General features: G+C 46.4%; 1 protein-coding gene across 4 annotated transcripts in view; it reads left to right on the plus strand.

Annotated features, from left to right (window-relative positions):
- The window catches only part of metro (membrane palmitoylated protein 7-like protein metro), a 79,845-nt gene that overhangs the window by 18,827 nt on the left and 41,164 nt on the right, over positions 1–19,854 (plus strand). For 3 of the 4 annotated variants that reach the window (XM_050192590.3, XM_055061284.2, XM_072286084.1), the window contains 2 exons: positions 13,959–14,044; positions 15,530–15,801. In XM_050192590.3, the coding sequence (XP_050048547.1) occupies positions 13,959–14,044; positions 15,530–15,801 (358 nt within the window). The remainder of the gene's footprint in view (positions 1–13,958; positions 14,045–15,529; positions 15,802–19,854) is intronic. The other variant, XM_055061285.2, reaches the window with a different exon arrangement.

A 19,854-nucleotide genomic window follows, 5' to 3' on the forward strand; every position in this document is an offset into this window, starting at 1 on the left:
CGCGATCTTCTTCTTCCTCTCTCTTCTTTCAGCGTTCTGTAACATGACCCCAGGGTGGTGAAGCGCCGTCTTGGGGCATGGTAGGCGAAGAATTGCAAGCGAAGTATGGCTTCAGCCGCGAAACGTGCACGACATCAACAGGCATCGGACTTGAGGACGCATCAAACCGTAGCGGCGCAATCTGGTAATTTATGTCAACTTGACGTAGGACTTCATAAGGCCCTGTGTAGAGAGAGAAGCTTCTGGGAGAGGCCAACCCGACGACATGGTGACCAAAGGAGCACCCAAGCACCAGGTGCGAACTTAACATTGCGATGGCACCAGTCATAACGCTCTCTTTATATATGCTGTGAGGCTAATAAATCAGATCGGGCAACTTGACGTGCCATGTGAGTGCGATCGATGACTTCACAAGCGTACTCAGTTGCAACACGTGGCACAGAAGGGAAGATGGTGTCAAACGGTGATGTGGGATTGCGACCATACAAAAGATAAAAGGGTGAATATCCTGCAATGTCATGTCGGGACGCGTTATACGTGAATGTCACGTAGGCCAGCGTGGCGTCCCAGTCGCGGTGATCGTTGGAGACGTACATCGACAGCATCTCTGAGTGTTCGATGGAGACGTTCCATAAGACCATTCGTTTGTGGGTGGTAGGTGATGGACACCTTGTGCTCAGTGGCACAAGGGCGGAGGAGGTCGTTGACAACTCGAGACAAGCACGAGCGGCCGCGGTCTGTAAGTAATTGTCAAGGTGCACCGGGGTCGAGAATAATGTCGTGGAGAAGAAAATCGGCGACGTCTGTTGCGCAACTAGTCGGCAATGCCTTTGTTATCGCCTAGCGTGTAGCGTGTCGCATAATCAGTAGCGACAGTGATCCTCTTATTCCCTCTAGTCGTCATCGGAAAAGGGCCAAGCAGGTTAAGGTCTACTCAAAAGAACGGTTCAGAGGGAACTTCAATTGGATGGAGTCGTCCGACAAGTGGCAGGGGAGGTTTCTTCCGGCGCTGACACAATTCGCAAGTTGCGACATAATGATGCACAGAGCGTAGAGACCCGGCCAGAAGAACCGGCGTCGTACACGGTCGTGTGTACGCAAAACCCCAAGGTGTCTCGCCATCTGTGCATCGTGAAGTTCTTTCAGAACGATGGATCACAGATGACGAGGAAGAACAAGGAGCAACTCAGGGCTGTCAGGGTTGATATTGCAGTGGTAGAGGATGCCGTTGTACAGCACGAACATGCGGCATGGGCCGTCAGTGCTGCCAGATTGCACTCCGGCGATGATGATGGACTGTAAAGATTCGTCGCATTATTGTTCAGCGCGCATGTCAGTCATGTCATTAAAAGCCATCACGCAGGTCACCAGATCCTGCGCAGCAAGATCAGGGGGATCCACTGTATGACGAGAGAGGCAGTCAGCATCCTTCTGGAGGCATCCAGTCTTGTAATTGACAACAAACGAAAATTCCTGGACCTGCAAAGCCCAGCGACCAAGCCATCCTGTTGGGTCCCGGAGGGAAGACAGCCAGCAGAGTGCGTGGTGGTCTGTAACGACTGAAAACGTGCGGCCGTACAAATATGGCCGGAACTTGGCGACAGCCCAAACTAAAGCCAAGCACTCCTGCTTGGTGATGGAGTAATTTCTCTCGACAGGTGACAGTAGGCGGCTGGCGTAAGCTATCACGCACTCGGTACCATTCTGCTGTTGGGCGAGAACAGCGCCGATGCCATGGCTGCTTGCGTCAGTGTGGACTTCAGTCGGTGCAGATGGATCAAAGTGGGCAAGTACAGGAGGGGTGGTCAGAAATCCGCTGAGTGTGGCGAACGCGTGAGCTTGCTCAGAGCCCCATGAGAACGGCGTGCTTTTCTTTAGAAGATCTGTCAAAGGCCGAGCAACGTGGCCGAAGTTTTTGATGAAACGGCAAAAGTAAGAACACAGACCGACGAAGCAGTACACGTCAGAAGCAGAACGTGGCACAGGGAAACTGCGTACGGCGCAAACGTTTTCCGGATCTGGTTGGACACCGGATGCGTCAACAAGGTGTCCCAACATGGTAATCTGACGGCGCCTGAATTGACACTTCGTGGAGTTCAGTTAGAGGCCAGCTTTTCAGAAGACCGCAAGAATGGCAGCGAGTCTGGTAAGGTGGCTGCCGAACGTGGGGGAAAAAAACAATGTCATCAAGGTAACAGAGACAGGTGGTTCATTTGTAGCCTCGCAGAAGAGAGTCCATCATACGTTCAAATGTCGCAGGAGCATTGCGTAGGCCAAAGGGCATGACTTTGAACTGATGTAAGCCATCCGGCGTGATGAAGGCCGTCTTCTCACGATCCATTTCATCAACTGAAATCTGCCAGTAGCCGGATCGAAGATCGATGGACGAGAAGTATTTAGCTCCGTGCAAGCAGTCCAAGGCGTCATCGATGTGTGGTAGTGGGTACACGTCCTTTCAGGTGATCTTGTTTAAATGACGAAAATCGACGCAAAAGTGCCAGGTACCATCGTTTTTTTTCACAAGGACGACAGGCGAAGCCCAAGGGCTGGCTGATGGTTCGATGACCCCTTTGCGGAGGATTTTGTCCACTTCTGATTGGATGACTCTACGTTCAGCACGTGATACACGATAGGGACGCAGACGAATAGGATTCGTGTCTCCAGTGTTGATGCGGTGTTGAACAACAGATGTTTGTCCTAAAGGCCTGTCGTCGAAATCAAAGATGTCATGGTACGATTCGAGGACGAGACGTATGTCCATGGCCTGTGCAGAGGTGAGGTCAGGTGCAATCATCTTCATAAAGTCATCCGTTAGGGAACCAGAGCTGTAAGCTGCAATTGGCGCTAAGAAGCCACTCTCGGCATCCCGACTTTCAATGTAGTAGACTACATGGGAGAGACAATCAGCTGCGCAACCATAAGGAATTGCACGGTAGCGGAGGGGGAAGAGGTCGCCATAGCGCTTGCAGCGACCGAAGGCTACCGAAGTAACAGATCACTAACCATATTAACAGACTCCAAAGTTGCATGCAGGCATTACATGCAGGGGAGAGTCTGTAAAGAGGCCCTGCGAATCCTCCTCGGAGCAGGAACCCTCGGAAATAAAGTTAAACACAAACTTTTCTGGATACCGGCCCATACCGGGATAGAAGGGAACGTGAGAGCAGACAGTCTAGTTCGCGAGATCACATACCGAGCTGGACAGATAGAGCCTCTCGAGAACCCTACAACGGTGGAGCCGACGTGTGCGGAAATATTAAACTACTATAGAGGGCAGAGAATCAAATATCCTCTGCCACACACACTACTTACACAACAGGAAGCAGCCGACTGGAGAAGGCTACAAACCGGAACTTTCTATAATCTACACATACTAAGTAAAATGTACCCGATACAATACAGAAACTCCTGCCCATGGTGCGGAGAAATACCAACTCTTTACCACATAACATGGGAATGTAAGCATAACTACACATTCCATAAACATAAAAACCCGAGTGTGGAGCAATGGGAGGGCCTGCTCACCAGCAGCGAGCTCACCGCCCAAAGGGCAATGGTGCAGCACGTGTGCGAAGTGGCCAGGCTCAGTGGAGCCCTGGAATAGGGGCACACCCGTGCTGAAGAGCCAGGCAGCAAGCGCAAGACGGCTCACCGCTAAACCCCTTGATAGCATCAATAAAGTTTTTCTCTCTCTCTCTCTCTCTCAATGTCAAATTCGGAAATATTAGAAAGGCTGGCCAAGAACATGCCGGCTGGAAGCACTTGAGGGTACAGGCTGAAATTCAGAAGCGGAAGAACGACGCCGCTATTAGTAATCGTCACCAGCGTATGTGGAAGAGCAACATTCCGGTTCAAAAGCACGTCCATGATGGGGTGAAGAACATATTCACCGTCTGTAATCTGTGGCTGTGTGATCAAAGCGACGTAAGTGACTGCCTCAGGTGACAGACGCACATCGTGAAGTGAACACAAGTGCGGTGGAGCGGTGCTCGGAACATCGGCAACTTGAGGCAGTTCCAACTGAAGAACGCCGGTTGCGCAGTCGATGAGAGCGGAATGATGGGATAAAAAGTCCAATCCGAGGATAACGTCGTGAGGGCAGTTGTCGATCGCAGCAAAGAGAACAGAAGTAGGGCGGCCGGCTATACTTAAACACGCAGTACACATTCCAAGAACAACCAGCACACCGCCGTCGGCCACAAGAAGCACTCGGGCAGCTGCTGGGGTGAGGACCTTCTTTAAATGTCTACGTAGGCTAGCACTCATCACAGACACGTGGGCTCCAGTGTCAACGAGTGCTTCGACAGGTATGCCGTCAATTTCAACGTCAATTACACTTCTCTTTGTGGGCACAGACAGAGGATTTGCTGCAGTAGTTGGCAATGCAGCACCACCTCCGAGCGCTGCACTTAGTTTTCCGAAAGGGTGCGGCCAAAAGCCACAGGGGATGAAAGGCGATGTGGCTGCGGCGAACGGGGAGATGGGCGACGCGTTTGTGGTGAATGAGACTGGTGTCTGCGCGGCGATGGTGAGCGACTGTACCACGTGTTCCTAGCAGAGTTGTCGGCGTTGTTAGACTCGGTGGTGGGCGAAACATTGCGGGCATTTCCATTAAAATGGCTCAGGTTGGTTGGCGTGCGAGGTCTTGAGAGCCACAACTTGTGACAGTATCTGGCGACATGACCAATGCGGTGGCAGGTGAAACATATCGGCTGGTCGTCCGCGGTTCTCCACTCAGTCGGGTTGCGATGACGTGGAGAGAAGCGTCGGGGTGGAGCAAAAATAGTAGAAGGGCATTCGTTAGCTCTGGGATTGGCGATAGCACAGACAGAATGTAGGCCAATGTTTTCAAGCTCCTGTCGAACAATGGCTTGTATGAGGGGAACTGAAAATGTGGTAGCATCAGGGCTACGCGAACAGAAAGCTGCGAGCGCCATCGCATCCAGTTCACATTTAACGATTCGCACCACATCCTCTGATGGCGACGCATGCTGCTGTGCGGGTTGATCTTCACACGTCGACGTTGCGGCAGTATTGGGAAGTCTGGCGAATGGTTGCAAGATGTGTCGGCTTTTGGCCTGCTCGAATTGTCAGCACTCTTTAATGATTGCGTCAGCTGTAGAGCAGCTCTTGCACATGAGCAGATTAAACGCATCGTCAGCAATGCCCTTAAGCACGTGCCCGACCTTCTCAGCTTCTGTCATGTCGTGATCGGCTTTACAACAAAGTGCCAGCACGTCCTGGATGTACGAGACATAGGACTCCGTGGGTGATTGGGCACGGGAGGCCAGTTCCTACTTTGCGGCAATTTTACGGCCGGCTGGTTTGCCAAACAACTGTGTCAACTTCTCTTTGCATTGGTCCCAATTGGTTAGCTCCTCTTCGTGGTTTTCGTACCACACCTTTGCCGAACCTCTTAGGTAGAACAACAGGTTAACTAGCATAAGCGTAGGGTCCCATTTGTTGATTCCACTCACACGTTTGTACATAGCCACCCACTCTTCAACGTCAGCGCCATCAGTCTCGCAGAAAGTTCTGGGATCCTTGCATTGTACAACCACAATCGAAGGGGACAGCGACATAACGGGCGATGGTGACGTTGGAGGTGGCAACGACGTTGATCCCAAGTGCTCATCATCATTCATGGTGGGAACGGTGATGCGACATCCACTGCGGAGCTCTGTTTCCAGCCATGGTACCCAGCACCTCCACCAATATGTTATGGGGATGTTGGGAGTATAGAAAGAGTGTATTTACGATATATATATAAAATGAGTCAGAGTAGTTAAGATGGCTGACCACCAACAATACACAGCAGCCAGCGTCTCGCGATCTTCTTCCTCTCTCTTCTTTCATTGTTCCGTAACAATAGCTTTCCAAAGGGGTGTAACCCAAAGCTGCAGCCACTTGACATGATGAGAGACTAACAAACCAACCGTATTACCTTGCATGGAATGGGTTCTGTCCGAGTGCAGTTGAGGGATTTTGATGGCCCACTATGCCTAGTAACTGTGAAAGGCAAGTGCCGAAGCCTTCTCAGGCTGGATTGGTTTCCGGCGCTCGGTATCGATATCACGGAAGTGCACTATATCAACCAGCTACCACTCTCATTTGATAACATATTTTAGGATATTGCCTCTGTGTTCGACAAAACACTGGGCTGTTACAAAGGACTGCCTGTGCAGTTTGCACTTAATCCTGAGGTTGTGGCTATCCACCTGAATGCAACAAGGGTTCCTTTCGCACTTTGGCTGAAAATTGATGACGGACTGGACAAACTGTTGCAACAAGGCGCCCTGGAGCCAGTATATCATGCTCAATGGAAAACCCCTATTCTTATGCCACTGAAGGATGTCTGCATTTGTGCTGACTACAAGGGCACGATCAACAAAGCCTTGCAGCAGCACTCATATCTAGTGCCAGTGGTCAGCAACCTGCTGGCATTTCTCTCTGGCAAAGCTAGACTTCATACAGAGATACTAGCAGCTGCCAGTGACTGATCAGTGTGCAGAGGCACACGCCATTGTGGTTCATCGGGGTGCTTTTAATGTCTGCCGATTACAGTTCGGGGTCAGCATCATGCTTGGCCTTTTCCAGAGTTTAATGGAAGACCTTCTGTGTGGACTGCCTTCATCCAGGACTACCAGGCATCATTCTATATTTTGCTGATGTCCTCATTTCGGGAGCCTCTCACCAAGAACTGCTGAGTCGGCTCCAAGTCCTCCAGGGGTACCAAGATGCAGGTCTCAAGGTCAAAATGTTAGTTAGGTGTGACTCAAGTGAAGTTTTTGGGTTTGCGAATCGATGCCAAAGGAATCTATCTCACAGTGGCCAAGACACAAGCCATCCTTAATGCACTGCACTCCTCGAAGAAAGCAGAGCTGCAGACCTTTCTGGGTCTTCTCAATTTTTATAATACATTTTTACCACACAAGACCACTATTGCAGAACCCCTGCATCGCTTGTTGGATAAGAAAATGGCCTGGCTGTGGGGAAGCCCACAACAGATAGCATTCGACAGGGTGAAGCAACTACTGGCATCCAACCAGGTTGTGACAAATTTTGACGAGAAGCCAATCATCTTCACCTTTGGTGTGTTCCCATATGGAATAAGAGTGATGCTAAGTCATAGAATGCTGGATGGCGCCAAAGCACCAATCGCTTTTTATTCGAAGACCTTGTCCTCCACAGAGTGTAACTACTCCCAGATTGATAAGGAGGCATTCGCTGTGGTCGTGGAAGTAAAGAAGTTCCTTGACTATGTGTTTGGCCACCTGTTGCAGATCCACAACCACAAGCCAATGCTTGGGCTGTTCACAACAGACCACCAACGGCAGAGATGCTTTTGTTGTGTATGCTGAGGTGGTCCATCTTTCTGAATGGATACCAGTATTCTCTCCACTACCAGCCAGGAAAAGAGTGGGCCGCACAGATAGCCTCAGCAGACTTCCCCTAATGCACCAGCGCCAGGATGACCCATTTCCAGCAGAGGTTGTCGTGCTTCCGGATGTACTTTCAGAACCTCCAGTGCATGCATATGATGTGGCTAGGCACTCTTCCAAGGACAGTCTCCTTTCCCATGTCTTCAACTGGGTGTGGAGGAGGTGGCTGAGGGGCACCGCGAGTCCCGAATTTCTCGTCCTTCATGTTTAGGCAATGTGAGCTGCCTGCCCACAAGGGACGCTTACTGTGTGGGGACTGTGTAGTGATTCTGCAAAAACTACATTTCAGGGTACTCGAAGCCCAGCACACCACACACCCAGGCATCGTTAGGTTGAAGGTGCTCGCCCACATCTATGTATGGTGGCCTGCCATGAATGTGGCCATTGAGGAATGTTTGCGGTGGTGTCTTCCCTGCCAAGAAACATGGCTAGAGATGCCCCGGGCACCGGTTCATCTATGGGAGCAGGCCTGCACTCCATGGTCGCACCTCCAAATCGTCTTTGCTGGTCCATTCCAAGGGCAGACTTTCTTGATTGTTGTGGACATTTATTTGAAATGGCTTGAGGTCATCCAAGTGACATCGGTCACTGTATGTAATTAGTACCTTAAGAACACTGTTCACATCATGTGGCCTGCTAGGCATTGGCTCGCAGTTTACATCCGCAGAGTTTCGGGGATTCCTTGACACCAACCTTATCGATCAGGTGATGTCTGCTTTGTTCCTTCCATCCATGAACAGTCATGCTGAAAGGATGGTACGGACCGTGATGGGGGAATTATCTCGCATAATTCACGTGGGCTGAGCACACTGCCTGGCAGTCTTTACCCTACAGCAGCACGTAACCCCGCACACTGCTACGGGATATTCCCGTAGCAGTGTGCGTTTGAACTACTGATGGGCGAACGACTGTCTACCGTGCTGAACTGACTGCAGCCAGATCAGGCCCAGACAAGTTCTCCTGGCTGACAGAAGCTTTGCCTACACCACGCACATTCCAGCTCAAGGACCCTGCCTTTGCATTTAAATACAATCAGGGCCCCCCCATGGGCCTTTGCCGTAAATCTGTAGAGCAACTGGCTCGATGTCTTATGAGGTTGCTCTTCCTGACGGCCGTGTGTGTCGCTGACATGTGGACCAGCTTCGTCGTCGTAGCATCACTTCCACCAGGGTAGCAGAACCTGTACCTGCAGAATGGTGGCCTGACGTCCAGCCCGCATCAAGGGCGGAGCAAGCAGCAGCAAGGCATCAGAGTACAGTGAACCTGAGGGGAAACTAACAGTCAGGCTACCCCCAGACATTGCACCACCTCATTCAGCACAAACTCAGCAAAGTGTAGAACCGTCAGGCCCAGGCTGTTTGCAGCATTCCCAGAAAACACCCCAACACCTTAGGGGCTTTGGGCCGGCATTGGCTGACTGTTGAGTCTGGACTAAGGAGGAAGGAGTATTGTGTACGGAACGTGACGACGAAGTTCAGCGGATTAGTTGAGCAGTGAGGTGGACCCTGGGCATGAGGAGTAACATCTACTGGCATACAGAGGTGTATGTGATTACCAGTGATAGCCAGTCTTGGGCATTCCATTGTTTTGGGGTTATGTGCGATGGCAATAAACTGATAATGCCGATGCCCGTCTCGTGATGCAGCCCGCACAACGTAAGAGAGCACAACTCCCTGGTGACTCACAGGTGGGTCTCGATGCACCAGAGGAATATAACAAGTGGCCCACTGGTGGGTCATCCTGCATAGACATCGAGACTTCAAAACTTGTTGCTGCAGTGAACGTGTTTAGAAGAAGCTCGACATCGGGGCCAACTATGATACTGCGTATTCAAATACACATAAAATGCATAAATGTTTGAGGCAACTCCCCCCCCCCCCGCCGAACTGATTTGAATGAAATTTGTTGCAGTTGAGAAATTCTGGTGACTGTAGGAAGCAAAATTTTGATTCAGGGCTTGGAACTTTCTACAAAAATTTCTGGAAATTAGTAAGTTTAAAAAATGTGAAGCATGAAGTTTGCAGATCCATTACTCTGCACCAAAAACAGATATCGCACTTCCGTAAATTGCATCCATTAGAGCATCTAAAGCAAACAAATTTAGTATTTGAATCTACAGCTTATGTGATTTATTGTAATGTATACGAAGGTTTTACGAAATTTCTACTCACATATTAGTGGTATATTTCAGAACTATTTGTGATGTATCAATATTCACTTGAGAAGTATTATTAGATGTAACCTAATGGCATTCATGCTGCCAGATTCGAGACCCTCGCTATAGATTAACCAGAAGTGAAACCAATGGGCCTGATTTTCATTAATCGTGACCATGTAAAGCCAGCGAGCAGTGAAGCCAAGGAAAGCATAGGGCAGCCTTGATGCTATTAGGTAGCATATGAGGGTTTATTAGCCATGTGCCTACTCTTAAAGGGCCTCTCACCAGGTCTGGCAAGTTTGAGCTGACAAGCGCAGTGCATACAATGCATGCTAACGATCGTGTCTGCTAAATATTACATCCCTAAGCACCTCGGAAAGTGCTTAAATTTCAAATGCTGTTTGCCTTTCTCCTCGCTGGGGCCACGCTCCCAGCCAGAGAGTCAACGTCAGTCACCCAAGTGTGCTTACCTACATGCAGTGCTGCGACATCACTCACAGTGACATGTGACTTCGAGAATTATTCGAGGCAACATCAGTTATTTGTTTAATCTGTTGCTTCAGTTGACGAATTAAATTTTAGAGAAGTAATAAAACATACAAACCGAATGCCTGCATGTATTTATTTTACTTCGTACCATAGCAAGAGAGATGTACCTTACATTTCGTCTTCTTGTTCCCACATTGTGCAATTACACGCACAGAGGACGAAACTGTCATTTTCTACCATGTTCCAGTGCTGCGATCATGCTCTTTCTTCCTCTTGCGTCTGCCTCAGTGCTCGGAATTGCGGCACCGACTTCTACTGCTAATCAGGTGTTCTTGTGCAGGGCGTACAAGATTGTCTGGTGCTCAAAATGAGACAAATGCAACAGGTCCCGCGCGAGACCATCACCGGCAGTGCGCCACTCAGCAAAAATCAGAATAAATGAGAGAGAGAGAGAGAGAGAGAGAGAGAGAGGGGGAAAGAAACTCTAAGCTGGGGCCTGTGACATATTCGTCACGCAATCCTCCAGCTCCGGTATGGGAAAACGCAGGGAAGGAATTTCTCTTGCAGAGGCTAGATGGTGCAATTGGAGAGAGTGTCTATGTTGGCAGTGATGCTCGCATCCTGAAATCATGGGTTCGCAGCGCTTCGAATATTTCTATCTCTGCTATTAAAGGGCCCCTCACCAGGCCATATAGCAAATTTTGGTTATACTATGCTGGAAGTTGTTACGTGCTCTCTAGGGAGCATGATGCTGCAATAATTCTTCATGTTAGTTCATTAATAGCCGAGATAGAATTATTTCAGTGCCGGAAACCCATGATTTCAGGAGGCAAGCATCATCGCCAACATAACTCTCTCCACTTGCCCCCGTCTGGCCTCTGCAAGCGAAATTTATTCCCTGTGTTCTCCCATACCGGAGCTGGAGGATCACGTGATGCATACGTCACAGGCCCCGCCTTCTTTTTTTCTTTTTTTTCTCTCGCTTTTTTGCTGTGCGGCACACTTCCACTGATAGTCTCTCGCGTGAGCTGTTGCATTTGTCTCGTTTTGCACAGTGCACGATTTTGACCTGACGAGATATAAGTCGCAAGTGGATCACAGAGCATGATTGCGTACTGGAACACTATAGAAAATGAGTTTCATTCCCTGCGTGTGCGGCTGCATGACACGGGAACAAGATGAAATAGAAGTACACCTCTCTTGCTACGTTACAACGTAAAACAAAGAGACGCAGACATTCGGTTTATAGATTTTATTATTTCTCTAAACATTAACTTGTCTACTGAAGCAACAGATCAAACAAATAACTGCTGTTGCTTTGAATAATTCTCGGAAGTCATGTGCCACTATGAGCAACGTCACAGTAATGCCATGTATCTAGGTGCACTTGTATGATATACGTTGACTCTCCGCCTGGGAGTGGGGCGCTCGCAAGGAGAAGGGCAAACGCCATTTGGGTTGAAATTAGCTTAAGCTCTTTCCGAGATGCTTAGGGATGTAATACTTAGTTGGTACGATTGTTAGCATGCATTGTATACTTGTCAGCTCAAAATGGCCAGACCTGATGAGAGGGGCCCTTTAATGAACTAATCTGGAATATTCTTAGTGTAGAACACTCCTTAGAGGGCACGTAATAACTTCCAGTATATAACCAAAATTTGCTATGTGACCTGGTGAGGGTGCCCCTCACCAGGCCACATGGACGGACGGACGGACTGGGCGGGCGGGCGAGCGGCCGAACGGGCAGGCGGGCGGGCACAGCTTACATTTGGGGTGCGAACAAACAGATGAAAAGGAAGTTGTTGTAGCCAGAGTGTAGCAGACAGCAGAGCGGAGCCTACCTGCTGACGTCACTGCAGTGCCATTTGCAGCATCGCCATTGGTCACCACTAACTTTGGCAAAGGCACATCCAGCAGCGTAACATCTTAACCGCTTGTACGAGAGGACCCACATGCCCTTGAATCTTTGTGATGACATTGAGCTCTGAAATGCTAACTATAAGTTCTTATCATAGTCTATCACTCTGTGGCCTCAAGTTTCTGGGACATTCGATGCAATTCTAACAGGAGCGTAGCAGATGGCAGAGGAGAGACCACCTGCTAACCAGCACCCATTGTTGGTGCTGGTTAGCTTCTACATGTGGACCATAACATTTATATTTCTGGAGAGAAAGTTCTGCAAGGCATATAGACGAACTGAAATGGTGCTGCAATGGCTTCCTTGTACAAGAGAACTTACCTTGTACCTTGTAGAAGAAGAGACCCTAATTAAGCTAACTTGACCATACGGTAAGCAAAAAAGACAGCCAAGGTGTGTACATGTTCAAAAAGGCTGCGTGGTTACTTGGATTGAAGGAGGAGGGCCCCGCTGTAATGAAGGTAGCCAAGAGACATTGACAGGACCTAGAAAATATAGCTACAAGTTTTTTTATATTTAGTGGCAGCAAAAAAGTAAAGAGAAGTATAAATAAGTAGAGGAATGAGACATTAAGCTTATTTTGATAACCATGCAGTTTTATTTTTCTATTTTTCTTTACAGCAGATTGCAGAACCCTGTTGATATGTTGCTGAAGAGACCGCAAAGGAATGTAGGATGTGTTAAGATGTAACATGAGATAATGCATGTAGCAGCACTTAGGTGAGGTATAAACCTACTTTCACACAAAACTTTACTTGAAGTTGTATAGAAAGCTAACAAACTATTTCAACCCAGGTAAATAAAGCTTTCTATTTCTTTGTGGCAGTTATATTGAACATAAACACTTTTTGGAGTGGTCATTGTCATGAATTGCGCTAAATGAAACTTGTGATTTTCATCTGGTGCTTGGGCCAAATGTTTGATAATAACAGCCTCTTTTTGAGGACTTGCATCCTTGTTTTCAATTTTCATGCAGCGGTGTATATTGAAGGCCGTGACAGCTTCTGCTAAAAGGGGTTGGGGCCTTTGTGCTCCTCTTCTCTGTTTTTGATGTCGTGAGCCTCGCTGAGATCGGTGACAATGTTTGATGCAATCAGTGGTTCTGATGTTCCAACGCCATCGTTGGAAGAACGTACCTGCAAACGATAGGTGGCATGGGCTCTTATTTATATTATAGCATCCTTAAGCATCGGCACCTCTTTGGCAGACAAACATTGTTGTTGATGTCTTGCACATCCTTAACATGTCTTCAGTTAACATCTTCAGTTAACAGTTAACATCCTTAACATGTCTTCAGTGGTGAAAAACACCGGTCAGTGTAAGCATTGCCAACGGGTGTTGCTGCATCGGAGCTGTGCTATCCGTTTTTGTGCGTAACAGCTGGAAATGGAAATGAAACAAACGGGGTAGCTAATCCACGTGACCCTATGAGAACTAAATGAGGCTAGTGTTTTCAGGAACGTATCATTGGCATTCTACTGTACTTTTATTTACATGACAGTGTTGTTTACATTATTCTGTTTGTTTTCTGTCCTGTGCTTTGTTGTACCCTTAAGTTTTCTTTTGCTATCTGAGTGGCATAGTGGAGACTGTAAATTTGGGCATTTAGCTCTATATTTCTGGCAGCAAGCAGCTGTCTACAAAGGTGGAGGCAGCCACTCCGAAATTCGTCTTGCCACTGCAAAGAATTCGCTAAAACAGCCATAGCTATTTCCACGACTTTAACACTTAGTATGGATGGTTGCACTTCGTTAAAAACACAAAATTTGAAATACTGAAAAATGGCATTGTCTTCATTCATTCACATATTGGATGTATGTTTCAGCTTCTTCTGTGAAGTATTCCTTGAGGTTTATTCGGCTGTTCCTTTATTTTGAAAATAATATTTACAAAGCTTCTCTGTTGATTTTCTTTTCTGGTTGTGACGTATAGGATGACCCTTACTGTGCAGGTCTTATCCATGTTGGTGATGAAGTCCATGAAGTGAATGGGGTTAGTCTGAAAGGCAAGGCACCACATGATGTCGTCAGCATTTTGGTGAGAACAGTTTTCTTGGACAGAATGGCATTGCTTAGCTGTGCTTGTGTGTGCCCTAATGTTTTCTTTTTTTTCTCTCTGTTTACTGTATAATAAATATGAGAAAGGTGCATGCATGTCATTATGCTTTATTTCTATTGCTTTTGTGTGTGTTTATGAGAGAGGGAACATAGTGCACAAGTGTGTCTGAACTTTTGGTTACCATTATTTGCTTGATAACCTCTGCATGGAATGCTAATCTTGCCTCTCGAAGCTAATGACGAACTTGTATTTAGGAGTAGCTTTAGTGTTTCGGTTGTCTTTTATAGAAATTTTGAGTTTCCATCTAAAGCCCGCCTTTTTTGTTTGGCTCGTAAAATTATACACTCGCACCCATTCAAAGTCACCATCGGTCACTCTAATTCGTACTTGTGACCACTCACTTTCCGGCTTGCTGCTGTTTCTGCTCTCATCCACTCTTGCCTTTCATCACTTGCACTCACGCCTGTTAAATGAATGGGTATGAGTCTGGTAAGCTCTTAAGTATGGCCAACCTATGACTATGTCCCGTAATATCGACACAGGTGTGTAACGAGCACACTGAATGCAAACCTGCTTAAAAGCTCAAATCTTAGCTAAAGCTCATATTTCACAGAAATACACTTCTACAAATTACTGTGTATTATGTCACCTTACAGGATACCACTCCGGGATATAAATGTAGGTTTGCTCAAGAATATGAAGTTGGGCTATGTGGTTTGTGAATATCATAGTGAACAGCGCATACAGGATGAGAAAGAGAAAATGTGTACATTCACAGACCTTCATTTGCATGAAGGTCTGTGAACGCTAAAACACAGGAAATCATGTGATTCAGATGTACTTATCTCACTCAGGCTTGTGCTACCTTTATTTCACTGGCACTCAGATTCATGCACAACCCGACTCACTTCAACTCACTTAAACAATTGTTGACACTCACTTGTATGCACCTCGACTCACCCAGATTTATACTAGTGCCTGCTTGGACTCAGCTTGACTCATTCAGAATCACATTTGTAGGTCTTCTTCAAGCTCAGGCTCATGGGTCAGTGCAAGTCCAAGTGAGCTTCACGACCTATGGAGGTAAATAGTGGCACTCTAAGAAAGTTGTATAATGTGAAAATTTGGTCTGTTATGCAAGACTGAAGCAGAAGTTAAATTTAACCTGATTTGGAATTACTAATGAGTGACTTAATGGCTGTGGCATTCTTTTGCTTAGCCCAAGGTTGTGGGTTCGATTCCCAGCTGTGGCATCTGCATTTCTGTAGGAGTGGAACACAAAATTGCTCATGCACCAAGCATTAAATGCACATTAAGGAATCGCAAGTACTCGTCAAAATTAATCTGGAGTTTCCCACTGCAGCATCTGTTCTATCCCCAATGTTGTTTTAGAATATTGAAATCAGTCAATCAAGTAAGCAAGCAAGCAGCCAGTCAGCGAGGGGTGGCTCTTCTTTCACGCAGCAGCAGAGCCAGGCGGGGACCATCACTCTGAAACTTGTTCCAGCTGAGGAAGCTTCTGTTGGTCGTGAGAGCCGAGTACGTGTCCGGGCACTGTTTGACTATGATCCTGCAGCAGATCCACTGATTCCATGCAAGGAAGCAGGCCTGCAATTTCACCGGGGCCAAGTACTGCACCTGGTTAGCCAAGATGACTCCAATTGGTGGCAGGCACGCTGGGAGGGACAGCGATCAGCTCGTGCAGGACTCATACCTGCACAAAGCCTCCAGGAGAGGTGTGTTAAATGTTCTCACAAAGGAGCTTTTCAGATTCAGATTCAAGTTTATTGTTTCATTACAGGTACATATATGCAGAAGGTGTTATACAGAAAGCGGTCCCACATTTATAAACTGCAGCAGGGCTTCTTCTTCTTAGTTGCACAATAATATATAATGAAAAAGGTGTCAGCAACGCATTATTCTGTCTCCTAAACAGTCCAACAGCTGAAGTTCCAGGTCTGGTACAAAAAGCCAAGGCGCTAAAGAAAAGATGCATGTTTTAGTTGTAGCACTTTGTGTCTGATGTAAATATAAAAAATAAATAAGTGTAGTGGTTCCAATGTATTTGAAAACATACTAAAAATATTTGATGTGCATCGTATACACAGTGAGCACCAGTGCACTTGCCAAAACCCGAATCAGGTGGCCTGCGCCCCACACGGTAATTGTTTAATTCTGTTTCATTCGGCTTGTCAGTCTGCTGCCACTGTATTGTGCGAGTTCTGTGATTTACCTGCCAATGTATACATTGCACGTGACTTACATCTTTTGTTAAAGATGTCATCTGGCTGCGCAGCCTGTGGTGTATTGACGAGCATTGCCGCAAGTCGTGTGTGTACTTCGTCTGATAGCTACACTACAGAGAGAGTTTCGCCCTAACTGCAAGTTTGTCCAGACAGGACTATGCTTGCCCCATGCAAGGATGAGCATAGCTTCGGCTGGCAATGCTTTCGGGATGTTTTCGCATCCACTGGAAACACTGTCGTGTTGCAAAGTGACATTGCCAGCAAAGAAAATGCTTCTGAGTGGGTGCTACCCTAGGTGCTGTACAGTTCAGTACAGAACTCTGCCACCTTTACTACCGTATTTACTCGCGTAATGATCGCACCCCTGAATTTTGTTATCTAAATTTGATTTTTTTTCCCCCCCCGTGTAATGATCGCATCCTGAATTTGTCACAGCAATATGTTGTGTGCCAAGTCTAGCTAATGATGATCACGCTTACCATCTGTCCAATGCTACGCAAACGACTCTTGAAGACATACAAAGTGGTCTGCACGCACCCAACATTCTTAAGCAGATACCCCATTTCATTCCTTTCATCACTTTCTGCACTTCCATGAAAAAAAAAAAAAAGAGCTACTACCGAACTTGCCTCGGCTTTATTATTTGTAGGCTTCATAATGGTTTTGGTCAGTAACAACAACATAAAGGGCGCCTTTCGATTCTTCTCGTCTGCACTCGTGGGCACGCAACAAATCGCGAGTGGCAACGATAGTGGCCACGTTTACACTGATATGTTAGAAGTGTACCGTATTCATACGCCGATGCTTGTGACGCAGCTAAGATATTCGCCCACCCTTAGCAGAAACGTGCCGTATTAGGATAGCAGTGAAGATAAATGCCACAGTTTCCGCAGCATGCCCGCCATGTGTTTCTATGTCACTGGCAGCAGCTAAGCGCGCCCATCTCTGTTTCTGTCCCCTAAAAGTGGACATGACTACGTTATTGTCGCAAGCTTGCCGAAATTAACGATATTATTTATTACTGATACAGATGAAACTGTTTCAATGCTTGTAATGTACTCGCGAGAAGAAAAATAATTGCGTTCGATGCGTTTAGCTTGCTCCGCCAGCCGCCATTTTTGTTTTGGTCCGCACTGACAGCGGCAGCCGCCTGCTTGTCATCCCGCAGCGAATGCAGGATGAAAAAAGAAAATGTTTCTTTTCGTGGGAAATTTAACCCGTGTAATGTTCGCACCCCTGAATTTTCGTCAATTTTTTTACAAGAAAGTGCGATCATTATGTGAGTAAATACGGTATATAATCAAACTTGCTGATGACATTGCCCTGTTTATCTTTCACTGCATGCATCTATCCAATGCAATGTTTTCTGGTAAAAGTTTGGGATGGGTTGCATAATCCAGTTCCCTAAAGTCATCTTCATATTACAGTGGTTATAAGCGGTGAAGCATACACAATGTAGTGCGGTGAAGCATAATAAATGTGGAAAGGAGCCACTTCACAATGTATTACGAAATTTATTGTGGAGAAACCACTGACGATGATTGTCAATGTAAGCAAAATGCCTGAACGAACTAGTGAGTGAACATTTTCCTTGTTGAGTCTGACCACATGTCATTGCCTTTGGTATACAAAACAACTTCTCAACAGGAGTATTATCTCATGGTTAATTAAGAAGTTCTACGCACTTGTTTCGGTGCACATAGCTTTTACTTTTATTCAAGCAGAAGTCATGTACAATTACTATCCAAACCGCTGTCTTTTTTTCTTTTTACTGGCTGCTTTTTACTTTGCAAAATAGTACTACTCATACGGGAGGTGCAGGATTGATGAAACAAGGGCTCAAATTGCCACACCTTCATCCAAAATAGCTCTGAAGGCCTGCCAGTATGCTCATTAGGCACCTCAAAGCTCATGCTGTGACAATCGATGGTGGGTGCGCTTGTACAATAATGAAACACATACTGTGTCCCGTAAGAGTGGTTTTCACTCTTGGAGTGCTTCACCGCAATACATAGCGTATGCTTCACCGCGTAGCACACGTGCGCTGCAGAAAAGCTGGCATATAAAAACGAAATTATGCAGCGCTTCTTAGACCCTTGTGAAGTTTCCTTCTGATTTCAAGCTGCCCCCATTCTTTGCCGTTTCCTTAAACACATGCTATTCTGCATGTATGTGCTCATATGACTGCACCGTGTGTTTGTGCCACACACTATATATATATATATATATATGTATATAGTCATCAATTCAACTGAGTCCACATCTTGCAGCTTCAGGCAGTAACCTGCCCTCGAGGAACATAAAAGAAGCCATTTTGATTTCTTCCTGCAATAGAGGTTTCCAAATTTCCAAATGCAATCGTTGGGCGGGGTCCCCGGGTGTAGGTGCATGAACTGCGTGACACCAGAAGAGCGAAAAGCATGAGACGTGTTTCATTTGTAGCAGCTACCATGAGATGGCAGTCCTAATGCTACCGCCAAAACCTTAATAAACAGAAATCAGAGTAAGGCTTTTTTTGTTGTATCCTTCATTATAAAGAACCAATGCTTTTCTTTATGCAAGCACTCTTAGTAGCAATTATCGTCTTTGCAGCATAGGGTTTTTTTTTAGTGAATTGGAACTTCCGCTATTCCGCTTATTAGGTGACGGAATGACGTGCCAGCAAGGTGATGTTTTTGAAGTGTCGCCCCAGTGTAACACAGGGCTTTTTTGATAAATTTACTAGCCATCAATGAAAGGGGGTTACTACGTAGATGACAGTGCAACCAACAACCCCTGAAACCAATATATAATGACAACTAAAATTTTTCACTTTAATTTATTTCTGCATTTCATATGAGAAGAAATGCGGAGAGCAGAGACTAAAAGCGTGTCATATGACAGCTGTACCCTTGCAGGAAATTGTTGGCAGATACGGAATCAAGTTTACAAATATAACGTAGCCGTGAGAAAGCACAACATGCATAATTAGTGTCACAGGCTAAAAGACCGATTTATACAAAAAGGCAGTGTTGACAAAAAATTGTGCTGTTGCACAGGAGCACATACCACAAGCAGGCAGTACAGACAAATTGACATTAGTATTAAAAAAGAAGAGAGGCATTTATAATAAGGTACATATACTGACAATTATGGTTCAGAACAATGTTACTCTTTTTAAATGAAGAAAAAGCAATGCAGGCAATAAGTAAAACTTTGTGTCAGTGACCTACTGTAAATTAAGCTTAAAAATATACAGGAATCAAACTGTACCGGGAAAGCATAATATAGGTCAATTTGCCTAATACAGTACATCTGCATGCAGGATGCTGCAAACATGGTGGCCAGGAACAATGTTTTACCACCTTGTCGAATTTTGTTGAAGTGGCACTGGTTAGGATTTGCAGCTTAGGCAGTACAGAGCTACAACAAATTTGCCGATGGCTTTTGGAGCGACTGGTGACATATCATTGGGAGCTTGTTACTGCAGTTAAACCTCGATATAACGAAGTCAGTAAAGTGAGCAATTTGCTTCATTATATGAAAATTTCGTTTTATTGAAAT

The sequence above is a fragment of the Dermacentor andersoni genome, chromosome 1, assembly GCF_023375885.2.
Source record: "Dermacentor andersoni chromosome 1, qqDerAnde1_hic_scaffold, whole genome shotgun sequence".
Lineage (NCBI taxonomy): Eukaryota > Metazoa > Arthropoda > Arachnida > Ixodida > Ixodidae > Dermacentor > Dermacentor andersoni.